Raw genomic sequence first — 12901 nt, 5'->3', positions numbered from 1 at the left:
GTGGGCTATGGATAGAGATGTGCGCAGGAGGATGGATGTGCTGGAAATGAGATGTTTGAGGACAATGTGTGGTGTGAGGTGGTTTGATCGAGTAAGTAACGTAAGGGTAAGAGAGATGTGTGGAAATAAAAAGAGCGTGGTTGAGAGAGCAGAAGAGGGTGTTTTGAAATGGTTTGGGCACATGGAGAGAATGAGTGAGGAGAGATTGACCAAGAGGATATATGTGTCGGAGGTGGAGGGAACGAGGAGAAGAGGGAGACCAAATTGGAGGTGGAAAGATGGAGTGAAAAAGATTTTGTGTGAGCGGGGCCTGAACATGCAGGAGGGTGAAAGGAGGGCAAGAAATAGAGTGAATTGGAGTCATGTGGTATACAGGGGTTGACGTGCTGTCAGTGGATTGAAGCAAAGCATGTGAAGCGTCTGGGGTAAACCATGGAAAGCTGTGTAGGTATGTATATTTGCGTGTGTGGACGTGTGTATGTACATGTGTATGGGGGGGGGGGCCATTTCTTTCGTCTGTTTCCTTGCGCTACTTCGCAAACGCGGGAGACAGCGACAAAGTATAAAAAAAAAAAAAAAAAAAAAAAAATAACTATAATAAGTGGTAGAGGATATGTGGATCAGGTGTTTGCTTTGAAGAATATGTGTAAGAAATACTAAAAAAACAGATGGACTTGTTTGTAGCATTCATAGATCTGGAGATGGCATATATTAGGGTTGATAGAGACACCTTGTGGAAGGTCTGAAGACTACATGGTGTGGGAGGTAAGCTGCTAGAAGCAATGAAAAGTTTTGATCAAGGATGTAGGACATGTGTATGAGTAGGAAGAGAGGAGAGTGATAGGTTCCCAGTGAAGGTTGGTCTGCAGCAGGGGAGTATGATGCCCACATGGTTGTTTAATTTGTTTATGGTTGGGGTGGTTAGGGAGATGAATGCGAGAGTTTTCGAGAGAGGGGCAAGTATGCAGTCTGTTCTGGATGAGAGGGCTTGGGAAGTGAGTCAGTTGTTGTTCAATGATGATGCAGCGCTGGTGGCTGATTTGGGTGAGAAACTGCAGAGGTTAGTGACTGACTTTGGTAAAGTGTGTGAAAGGAGAAAGTTAAGAGCAAATGTGAGTAAGAGCAAGGTTATTAAGTTCAGTAGGGTTAATGGACAAGTCAACTGGGAGGTTAGTTTGAATGGAGAAAAACAGGAAGAAGTGAAGTGTTTTAGATATCTGGGAGTGGACTTAGTAGTGGATGGAACCATGGATGCAGAAGTGAGTCACAGGTTGGGAGAGTAGGTGAAGGTTCTGTGAGTGTTATAGAATGTGTAGAAGGCGAGAATGTTATCTCAGAGAGCAAATATGGGTGTTTGAAAGAATAGTGGTTCCAACAATGTTATTTGGTTGCAAGGCATGGGCTATAGATAGGTTTGTGCAGAGGAGGGTGGATGTGTTGGAAATGAGATGTTTGAGAAGAATATGTGGTTAGGTGGTTTGATCGGGAAAGTAATGAAAGGGTAAGAGATGTGTGGTAATAAAAAGAGTATGGATGAGAGAGCAGAAGAGGGTGTATTGAAATGGTTTGGACACATGGAGAGAATGAGCGAGGAAAGATTGACAAAGAGAATATATGTGTCAGAGGTGGAGGGAACAAGGAGAAATGGGAGACCAAACTGGAGGAGGAGGGATGGAATGAAAAAGATTTTGAGCAATCGGGGCCTGAACATACAGGAGGGTGAAAGGCGTGCAAGGAATGCAGTGAATTGGAACAATGTGGTATACTGGGGCTGACGTGATATCAATGGATTGAACCAGGGCATGAAAAGTGTCTGGCGTAAACCATGGAAAGCTTTGTGGGGCCTGGATGTGGAAAGGGAGCTGTGGTATTGGTGCATTACACATGACAGCTAGAGACTGTGTGAACGAATGTGGTCTTTTTTATCTGTTCCTGGTGCTACCTCACTGGAGAGGGGATGCTATTTCATGTGTGGTAGGGTGGCAAGGCAGCAAGTATGAATAAGTACATGTGTATATATGTATATGTCTGTGTATGTACATGTATACATTGAAATGTATAAGTATGTGTATGTGCATGTATGGAGGTTTATGTACATATATACATATGTGTATGTGGGTGGTTGGGCCATTCTGTCTGTTTCCTTGTGCGACCTCGTTGATGCGTGAAACTGTGATTAAGTGTAATAATAAATATATTACTATCATTACTATTATTATCATTATCATCATTATCTTAACAGCTATCTCCCGTGTTAGCAAGGTAGAGCAAGGAAACAGAGAGGAATGGCCCAACCCACCCGCATACATATATATACACAAAAATGCCCAGACACGCACATATACATACATATACATTTCAACGTATACATACATACATATACACAGACATATACATATAAACACATGCACATATCCATACTTGCTGCCTTCATTCATTCCCGTCACCACCACGCCACACACAAAATAGCATTCACCCCTCCAGCGAGGCAGCGCCAGGAACCGACAAAAAAGGCCGCATTTGTTCACACTCAGTCTCTAGCTGTCATGTGCAATGCACTGAAACCACAGCTCCCTTTCCATATCCAGGCCCCACACACCTTTCCATGGTTTACCCCAGACGCTTCACATGCCCTGGTTCAATGCATTGACAGCACGTCCACCCCGGTATACCACATCATTCCAATTCATTCTATTCCTTGCATGCCTTTCACCCTCCTGTATGTTCAGGCCCCAATCGCTCAAAATCTTTTTCACACCATCTTTCCACCTCCAATTTGGTCTCCCACCTCTCCTTCTTCCCTCCACCTCAGACACACATATCCTCTTCGTCAATCTTTCCTCATTCATTCTCACCATGTGTCCAAACCATTTCAATACACCCTCTTCTCTTCTCAACCACACTCTTTTTATTACCAAACAGCTCTCTCACCCTTTCATTACTTACTCAATCAAATCACCTCACACCACATATTGTCCTCAAACACTTCATTTCCAACACATCTACTCTCGTCCGCACAACCCTATCTAAAGTGCATGCCTTGCAACCATATAACATTGCTGGAACCACTACTTCTTCGAACATACCCATTTTTGCTCTCCAAGATAACATCCTTGCCTTCCACACATTCTTCAACATTCCCAGAACCTTCGCTCCCTCCCCCATCCTGTGACTTATTTCCGCTTCCATGGTTACATCCGCTGCTAAGTCCACTTCCAGATATCTAAAACACTTCACTTCCTCCAGTTTTCTCCATTCAAAACTTACTTCCCAATCAACGTGTCCCTCAACCCTACTGAACCAAACTCAGTCACCAGTTTCTGTAGTTTCTCACCCGAATCAGCCACCAGCACTGTATCATCAGTGAACAACAACTGACTCACTTCCCAAAAAACTGCATACTTGCCCCTCCCACCAAAACTCTTGCATTCACTTCCCTCACCACCCCATCTATAAACAAATTAAACAACCATGGAGACATCATGCACCCCTGCCACAAACCGACATTCACTCAGAACCAATCACTTTCCTCTCTTTCTACGCATATATATATATATATATATATATATATATATATATATATATTTCATTTATTTTATTCATTTTATTTTGCTTTGTCGCTGTCTCCCGCGTTAGCGAGGTAGCGCAAGGAAACAGACGAAAGAATGTCCCAACCCGCCCACATACACATGTATATACATACACATCCACACACGCAAATATACATACCTATACATCTCAATGTACACATATATATACACACACAGACATATACATATATACACATGTACATAATTCATACTGTCTGCCTTTATTTGTTCCCATCGCCACCCCGCCACACATGGAATAACAACCCCCTCCCCCCTCATGTGTGTGAGGTAGCGCTAGGAAAAGACACCAAAGGCCCTATTCGTTCACACTCAGTCTCTAGCTGTCATGTAATAATGCACCGAAACCACAGCTCCCTTTCCACATCCAGGCTCCACAGAACTTTCCATGGTTTACCCCAGACGCTTCACATACCCTGGTTCAATCCATTGACAGCACGTCGACCCCAGTATACCAAATCGTTCCAATTCACTCTATTCCTTGCACGCCTTTCACCCTCCTGCATGTTCAGGCCCCGATCACTCAAAATCTTTTTCACTCCATCTTTCCACCTCCAATTTGGTATGCCACTTCTTGTTCCCTTCACCTCTGACACATTTATCCTCTTCGTCAATCTTTCCTCACTCATTCTCTCCGAGTGACCAAACCAGTTTAAAACACCCTCTTCTGCTCTCTCAATCCCACTCTTTTCATTTCAACACATCTCTCTTACCCTTTCATTACTTACTCGATCAAACCACCTCACTCCACATATTGTCCTCAAACATCTTATTTCCAGCACATCCACCCTCCTATGCACAACTCTATCTATAGCCCACACATCACAACCATATAACATTGTTGGAACCACTATTCCTTCAAACATACCCATTTTTGCTTTCCGAGATAAAGTTCTTGCCTTCCACACATTTTTCAACACTCCCAGAACTTTCAACCCCTCCCCCACCCTATGATTCACTTACGCTTCCATGGTTCCATCCACTGCCAAATCCACTCCCAGATATCTAAATCACTTCACTTCCTCCAATTTTCTCCAATCAAACTTACCTCCCAATTGACTATCCCTCAACCCTACTGTACCTAATAACCTTGCTCTTATTCACATCTACTCTCAGCTTTCTTCTTTCAAACACTTTACCAAACTCAGTCACCAGCTTCTGCAGTTTCTCACCCAAATCAGCCACCAGCGCTGTATCATCAGCGAACAACAACTGACTCACTTCCCAGGCTCTCTCATCCACAACAGACTGCATACTTGCCTCTCTCTCCAAAACTCTTGCATTCACCTCCCTAACAACCCCATCCATAAACAAATTAAGCAACCATGGAGACATCATGCACCCCTGCCGCAAACTGACATACACTGGGAACCAATCACTCTCCTCTCTTCCCACTCATACACATGCCTTACATCCTCGATAAAAACTTTACACTGCTTCTAGCAATTTGCCTCCCACACCATATACTCTTAATACCTTCCACAGAGCATCTCTATCAACTCTTATCATATGCCTTCTCCAGATCCATAAATGCTATATACAAATCCATCTGCTTTTCTAAGTATTTCTCACATACATTCTTCAAAGCAAACACCTTATCCACACTTCCTCTACCTCTTCTGAAACCACACTACTCTTCCCTAATCTGATGCTCAGGACATGCCTTCATCCTCTCAATCAATACCCTACCATACAATTTCCCAAGAATACTCAACAAACTTATACCTCTGTAATTTGAACACTGACCTTTATCCCCTTTGCTTTTGTACAATGGCACTATGCATGCATTCCTTCAATCCTCAGGCAATTCACCATGAGCCATATATACAATGAATATCCTCACCAACCAGTCAACAACACAGTCACCCCTTTTTAATAAATTCCACTGCAATACCATCCAAACCTGCCGCCTTGCCGGCTTTCAGCTTCCGCAAAGCTCTCACTATCTCTTCTCTGTTTACAAAACCATTCTCCCTAACCCTCTCACTCTGCACACCACCTCAACCAAAACACCCTATATCTGCCACTCTATCATCTAACACATTCAACAAACCTTCAAAATACTCACTCCATCTCCTTCTCACATCACCACTACTTGTTATTACCTCACCATTAGCCCTCTTCACTGATGTTCCCATTTGTTCTCTTCTCCTACACACTTTATTTACCTCCTTCCAAAACATCTTTTTTTTTTATTCTCCCTAAAATTTAATGATACTCTCTCACCCCAACTCTCACTTGTCCTCTTTTTCACCTCTTGCACCTTTCTCTTGACCTCCTGCTTCTTTCTTTTATACATCTCCCACTAATTTGCACTATTTCCCAGCAAAAATTGTCCAAATGCCTTTCTCGTCTCTTAAGACCTTCCACAAAGGATGGGGGTGCTATTTCATGTGAGGTGGGGTACTGATGGGAATGGATGAAGGCAGCAAGTATGGATATGTATGTATACATTGAAATGCATATGTATGTATATGTGCGTGTATGGGCATTTACGTATATATATGGGTATGTGGGTGGTTGGGCCATTCTTCACATGTTTTCTTATACTACCTGGATATATAAAGCTATGTGGCTTAAGCTAGAATTCTAAAGTTATGAGTCCAGTGAGGTTGGGAGTTAAACTTCATTGTAAGAGGCACAACTAAGGAAAAAATCCAAGCTAGAGTATTGGATTTCATACCATTAAATTCTTTACAAACAACTAGATCAAGTAATGTGAGTATCTGATGTAAATTTCTACATCTGTATTAAGTTCCACGGATAAAGGTGGAGTTTTCTTCATGTTTTCAGTAAAGTTCCTAGTTAAACCTTATCATAATAGGCATAACTAAGGTAATAATTCTATTCTTTACATAATGGGAAAAAACTGTATATAGTAATGAGTAATAATGTAGACTTTAAACATCCGCATTAAATTCCATGGTCAAAGGTTGAAATTTCTTGAAGTTATGACCTAGGTTAAATTCCAGCGCATGATTTAGGCAAAATCCAAACACTGAAAAGATCATGAGCTATTCTTAAGATGCTGGGAAAAATCTGTATGAAGTACCATGGATGTTTGATCTATTCTTTTCAAGGCATGACTAAGGCCAAGTTGCAGGTTAAAGTGTGACTCCCATCAATGGATGAACAGACAAGCAGACAATGGGCATATGGAGAGATATACAACAGAAGACTACATAACATAAGACAACAACTACGGAAAAAGCGATAGCCAAATGTCTACCCTACTACTGTGACACAAAAAAGAGGTTGCCAATCCAACACCTGTAAGGTACAGAAAGAAAGCTGAGACACCACAAGTCATGTGACTATGGACAATAAGGTTACAATGTACCAGAGTGAGCATGTGAATGATGGGAGTGGCTAACTACTTCAAGAGACTTTACCTACGAACAATAACATCACAGGCCTGGGTTGGTTACTGTCATCAAGTACACATGAATGATTACTACCTGGACTGTATTCATGATGGTCAAAGGAAGTAAATTCTCCTGGTAATACCTAATAGTGGGGACAAGAATGGTACTTTGGCACCCCTACAAGTAAGATATCTCTCTCTCAGATGCTCACATGTCTCTGTTCATAGATGGGAAAATAAAATAAATCCAGCAAAGGGTAAATATCCTAACATCATACAGGTCCTTCAAACCTATCTAAGAAAAGCTCCAACTTTCTTTTTTGTTCTTTAGTAAATAATAAGAATCATATCTAATCTGGCTTAAACCACAGCAAGTAAAAAAAAAATAAAAAATCTAAGATTTAAAGGAAGAAGGACTCTGGAATCTTTCTTACCAGGTGGGCCATAAAACAAGACTCCCCTTGGAGGAGTGATGGTGAACTTTTCAAACACCTCTGGATACATGAGAGGAAAGATAATCATTTCCTTCAGAGCTTTCACATGATGTGAAAGACCACCTACAGCATCAAAGGAAACTCCACGATCCACAGTCATTGGGTCAATGTCAGCCAAGCTAGAACCAATCTTTGTTCGTTCCCTGAAAGTTTAATTCTAGTATTAGAAGAAAGGGGTCTGAAAAACTGCAGGATTTGAGGGAAAGAGGCAAAACGTGAGACTAAAAAAAACTGAGTCATGATATTTCATTACTATAAGATAAAAAAAGAGGTAAATCTATTATCAAGTAATATCAAGGTGGGATAAAAAAAATGTTTAGACTAAAACTTATCTATTATGCAAAAGGTCACAGTAGTGTGCATGATCTAGTATATGCTGATAACCTATAAATGTAATTTATGTATGTACATAAAAAGAAGGTAGTAAAACACACAATACAAATGGAAGCTAATGGCAAGGAAACCAAGTAAAATTACCTCTTCCTCTGTAATACAATACACCAGAGATAAATTGATATCTAATAATTAGATGGTCAGCAACCAATAAAAATAGCAATTACTAATTCCACCAAATGAAGGCATAACAAAATAGGGAAACAAAGTCATCTCTGTTTCACCATACCAAGAACTGATTTTATATAAATTAGATATGGGATGAACAGACTGATTACAAAGGCATGCAAAATGTGTCTATAATGTGTGTGGATGTAATCAAGATGAGAAAAAAAGGAGAGATAGATAGTATAGAAAAAAAGGAGAGATAGATAGTATGTTTGAGGAAAGGAACCTGGAAGTTTTGCGGATGAACTGACTGATTACACAGGCATGCAAAATGTGTCTATAATGTGTGTGGATGTAATCAAGATGAGAAAAAAAGGAGAGATAGATAGTATGTTTCAGTGGTTTCAGAAGTGGTAGAGGATGTGTGGATCAGGTGTTTGCTTTGAAGAATGTATGTGAGAAATACTTAGAAAAGCAAATGGATTTGTATGTAGCATTTATGGATCTGGAGAAGGCATATGATAGAGTTGATAGAGATGCTCTGTGGAAGGTATTAAGAATATATGGTGTGGGAGGCAAGTTGTTAGAAAAAATAATAATAATAATGTCTCGTCAATTTTTCTTTATTCAACAAACAGCTTCAGTGCACTATACATGAAAGCAATAGAGAAGATGTGTCCAAGAGGCTACTGTTGTTTGTTCCTGATGGTACCTCACTACACGTACACATGCCTTACATCTTCGATAAAAACTTTTCACTGCTTCTAACAACTTACCTCCCACACCATATATTCTTAGTACCTTCCACAGAGCATCTCTATCAACTCTATCATATGCCTTTTCCAGATCCATAAATGCTACATAAACATCCATTTGCCAGATCATTATCATCTGGAGATGAAAGTAAAGATTTGTAGAGGTTTTCGAAAAAGAAAAGAGAATGTATGGGAGAAGAGAGTGGTGAAAGTAAGTGAGCTTGGAAGGGAGACATGTGAGAAGAAAACACCAGGAAAGATTGTGCGAAGAATGGCAAAAGATGAGAACAAATGAAGTGAGGGGAGTGGGTGAGGAATTGGATGTATTTAGGGAAGCAGTGATGGCATGTGCAAAAGATGCATGTAGCATGAGGAAGGTGGGAGGTGGGAAGATTAGAAAGGGTAGTGAGTAGTGGGATGAAGAAGTAAAGTTGTTAGTGAACAAGAAACGAGAAGCATGTGGAAGGTACTTTCAAGGAATGAGTGCTAATGACTGGGAGATGTACAAGGGAAAACAGCAGGAGGTCAAGAGGAAGGTGCAAGGGTTGAGAAAAGGGCAAATGAGATTTCATGTGAGAGGGCATCACTAAACTTTAGGGAGAATAAAAAGACGTTTTGGAAGGAGGTAGATAATGAGCAAAAGACAAGAGAACAAATGGGATCATCACTGAAAGGGACAAGGGGGAAGTGATTACAGGAAGTGATGAAGTGAGTATTTTGAAGGATTGGTAAATGTGTTTGGTGACAGAGTGGCAGATGTAAGGGGATTTGGTTGGGGTGGTGTGTAAAGTGAGACTCAGGGTGAATGGTTTGGTGAAGGGAGAGGAGGTAGTGAAACTCTTGCGAAAGACAAAATCCAGCAAGGCAGCGGGTTCAGATGGTATAGCAGTAGAATTTATCAAAAAGGGGTGAAAATGTTGACTGGTTGGTAAAGATATTCAATGAATGTATGGATCATGGTGAAGTGCCTGAGGATTGGTGGAATGCATGCATAGTGTCACTGTACAAAGGCAAAGTGGATGAAGGTGAATGTTCAAACTACATAGATATAAGCCTGCTGAGTATACCTGGAAAATTGTATGGAAGGGTACTGACTGAGAAGGTGAAAGCATATAAAGAGCATCAGATTGGGGAGGAGCAATGTGGTTTTAGAAGAGGTAGAGGATATGTGGATCAGGTGTTCAATTTGAAGAATGTGCATAAGAAACTTAGAAAAACAGATGGATTTGTATGTGGCATTTATGAATGTGCAGAAGGCATATGATACAGTTGACAGAGAAGCTCTGTGGAGGGTCTTAAGAATATGTGGTGTGGGAGGTAAGCAACTAGAAGCAGTGTGAAGTTTTTATCAAGGGTGTAAGGCATGTGTGCAAGTCAGAGGAAAGGAGAGTGATTGATTCCCAGTAAAGGTCAGTCTGTGGTAGGAGTGTGTGATGTCACCATGATTGTTTAATCTGTTTAAGGATGAAGTGGTTAGGGAGGTAAATGCATGGGTTCTGGAGGGAGGGGTGAGTATGCAGTCTGTTGGGAATGAGAGGGCCTGGGAAGCAAGTCAATTGTCGCTTGCCAAAGATCAACTGGTTGTTGATTCAAGTGAGAAACTGCAGTTGTGACTGAGTTTGGAAAAGAGTGTGAAAGGAGAGAGTTGCGAGTAAATATGAATAAGAGCAAGGTTATTACATTCAGCAGGGTTGAGGGACAAGTTAGTTGTGATGTAAGTTTAAATGGAGAAAAACTGGAGGAAGTGAAGTGGTTAAGATATCTGGAAGTGGATTTGGCAGCAAATGGAACCATGGAAGCTGAAGTGAGTCATAGGGTGGGGGAGGGGGCAAAGGTTCTGGGAGCAATGAGCAATGTAAGGAAAGAGAGAACATTAACTCGGAGCAAAAATGGGAACGTTTGAAGGAAAAGTGGTTCTAACAACATTATATGGTTACGAGGGATGAGCTATAGATAAGGTTGTACAAAGGAAGGTGGATGTGTTGGAAATTAAATGTTAACGACAATATCTGGTGAGGTGATCTGATCAAGAAAGTAATGAAAAGGTAAGAGAGCGTTGTTGGAAGAACGAAAGAGGGTGTGTTAAAATGATTTGGACATATGAGAGAATGAGAGATGAGAGGTTGACAAAGAGGATATATGTGTCAGAGGTGGAGGGAAGAAGGAAATGCGGGAGACCAAATTGAAGGTGAAAGGACAGAGAAAGATTTTGAGTAATTGGGGCCTGAACATATGGGAGGGAGACAAGCATGCAAGGAATAAAGTGAATTGAAATGAAGTAGTACACCAGGTCGACATGCTGTCAATGGACTGAACCAGGGCATGTGAAATGTCTGGGGTAAACCATGGAAAGGTCTGTGGAGCTTGGATGTGGATATGGAGCTGTGGTTTTAGTACATTACACATGACAGCTAGAGACTGAGAGTGAACAATTGTGGCCTTTTTTTGTCTGTTTTCCTTCCGCTGCCTCGCTGAAGCAGGGGAGTAGCAATGCTGTTTCATGTGGTACGGGGCAGCACTAGGGATGGATTGAAGGCAAGTATGAATATATACAGGTGTACATATGCATATGTCTGTGTATATATATATATATATATATATATGTGTATATGTTGATATGGTTTGGTCAAATGGAGAGAATGAATGAGGAAAGATTGACAAAGAGGATATATGTGTCAGAGGTGGAGGAAACAAGAAGTGGGAGGCCAAATTGGAGGTGGAAAGATAGTGAAAAAAATTTTGAGTGATCGGGGCCTGAACATGCAGGAGGGTGAAAGGCGTGCAAGGAATAGAGTGAATTGAAACGATGTGGTATACCAGGGTCGATGTGCTGTCAATGGATTGAACCAGGGCATGTGAAGTGCCTGGGGTAAACCAAGGAAAGTTTTGTGGGGCCTGGATGTGGAAAGGGAGCTGTGGTTTTGGTGCATTATACATGACAGCTAGAGACCGAGTGTGAATGAATGTGGCCTTTGTTGTCTTTTCCTAGCGCTACCTCGTGCACATGTGGGGGGAGGGGGTTGTCATTTCATGTGTGGCGGGGTGGCGACAGGAATGAATAAGGGCAGACAGTATGAACTGTGTACATGTGTATATATGTATATGTCTGTGTGTGTATATACATGTATATGTTGAGATGTATATGTATGTAAATGTGTGTGTGTGGATGTGTATGTATATATATGTGTTTGTGGATGGATTGGGCCATTCTTTCGTCTGTTTCCTTGCGCTACCTCGCTAACGCGGCAGACAGCAACAAAGTTCAATGAATAAATATAAATATGTTGATATGTATATGTATGTATATGGGGATAGGGGAGAAAGAATACTTCCCACGCATTCCTCACGTGTCATAGAAGGCGACTAAAAGGGATGGGAGCGGGGGGGGCTGGAAACCCTCCCCTACTTGTATTTTAACTTTCTAAAAGGGCAAACAGAAGAAGGAGTCAAGCGGGGAGTGCTCATCCTCCTCGAAGGCTCAGTTTGGGGTATCTAAATGCGTGTGGATGTAACCAAGATGAGAAAAAAGGAGAGATAGGTAGTATGTTTGAGGAAAGGCACCTGGATGTTTTGGCTCTGAGTGAAACGAAGTTCAAGGGTAAAGGGGAAGAGTGGTTTGGGAATGTCTTGGGAGTAAAGTCAGGGGTCAGTGAGAGGACAAGAGCAAGGGAAGGAGTAGCACTACTCCTGAAACAGGAGTGGTGGGAGTATGTGATATAGTGTAAGAAAGTAAACTCTAGATTGATATGGGTAAAACTGAAAGTTGATAGAGAGAGATGGGTGATTACTGGTGCATATGCACCTGGGCATGAGAAGAAAGATCATAAGAGGCAAGTGTTTTTGGAGCAGCTAAGTGAGTGCGTTAGTAGTTTTGATGCAAGAGACCGGGTTACAGTGATGGGTGATTTGAATGCAAAGGTGAGTAATGTGGCAGTTGAAGGAATAATCTGTGTACATGGGGTGTTCAGTGTTGTAAATGGAAATGGTGAAGAGCTTGTAGATTTATGTGCTGCAAAAGGACTGTTGATTGGGAATACCTGGTTTAAAAAGAGAGATATACATACGTATACGTATGTAAGTAGGAGAGATGGCCAGACAGCGTTATTGGATTACGTGTTAATTGACAGGCGCGTGAAAGAGAGACTTTTGGATGTTAATGTGCTGAGAGGTGCAACTGGA

At 41.4% G+C, this 12901-nt stretch overlaps 1 protein-coding gene across 1 annotated transcript in view; it reads right to left on the bottom strand.

Moving 5' to 3' along the window:
• The window catches only part of LOC139767104 (uncharacterized), a 415796-nt gene that overhangs the window by 175615 nt on the left and 227280 nt on the right, over positions 1 to 12901 (bottom strand). The window contains 1 exon segment of the mRNA XM_071696092.1: positions 7407 to 7609. Within this exon segment, the coding sequence (XP_071552193.1) occupies positions 7407 to 7609 (203 nt within the window).

This window comes from Panulirus ornatus, chromosome 4 (assembly GCF_036320965.1).
Source record: "Panulirus ornatus isolate Po-2019 chromosome 4, ASM3632096v1, whole genome shotgun sequence".
Lineage (NCBI taxonomy): Eukaryota > Metazoa > Arthropoda > Malacostraca > Decapoda > Palinuridae > Panulirus > Panulirus ornatus.
Note: the sequence above shows the minus strand (reverse complement) of the source record. Positions and strands in the feature narration are given on the sequence as shown.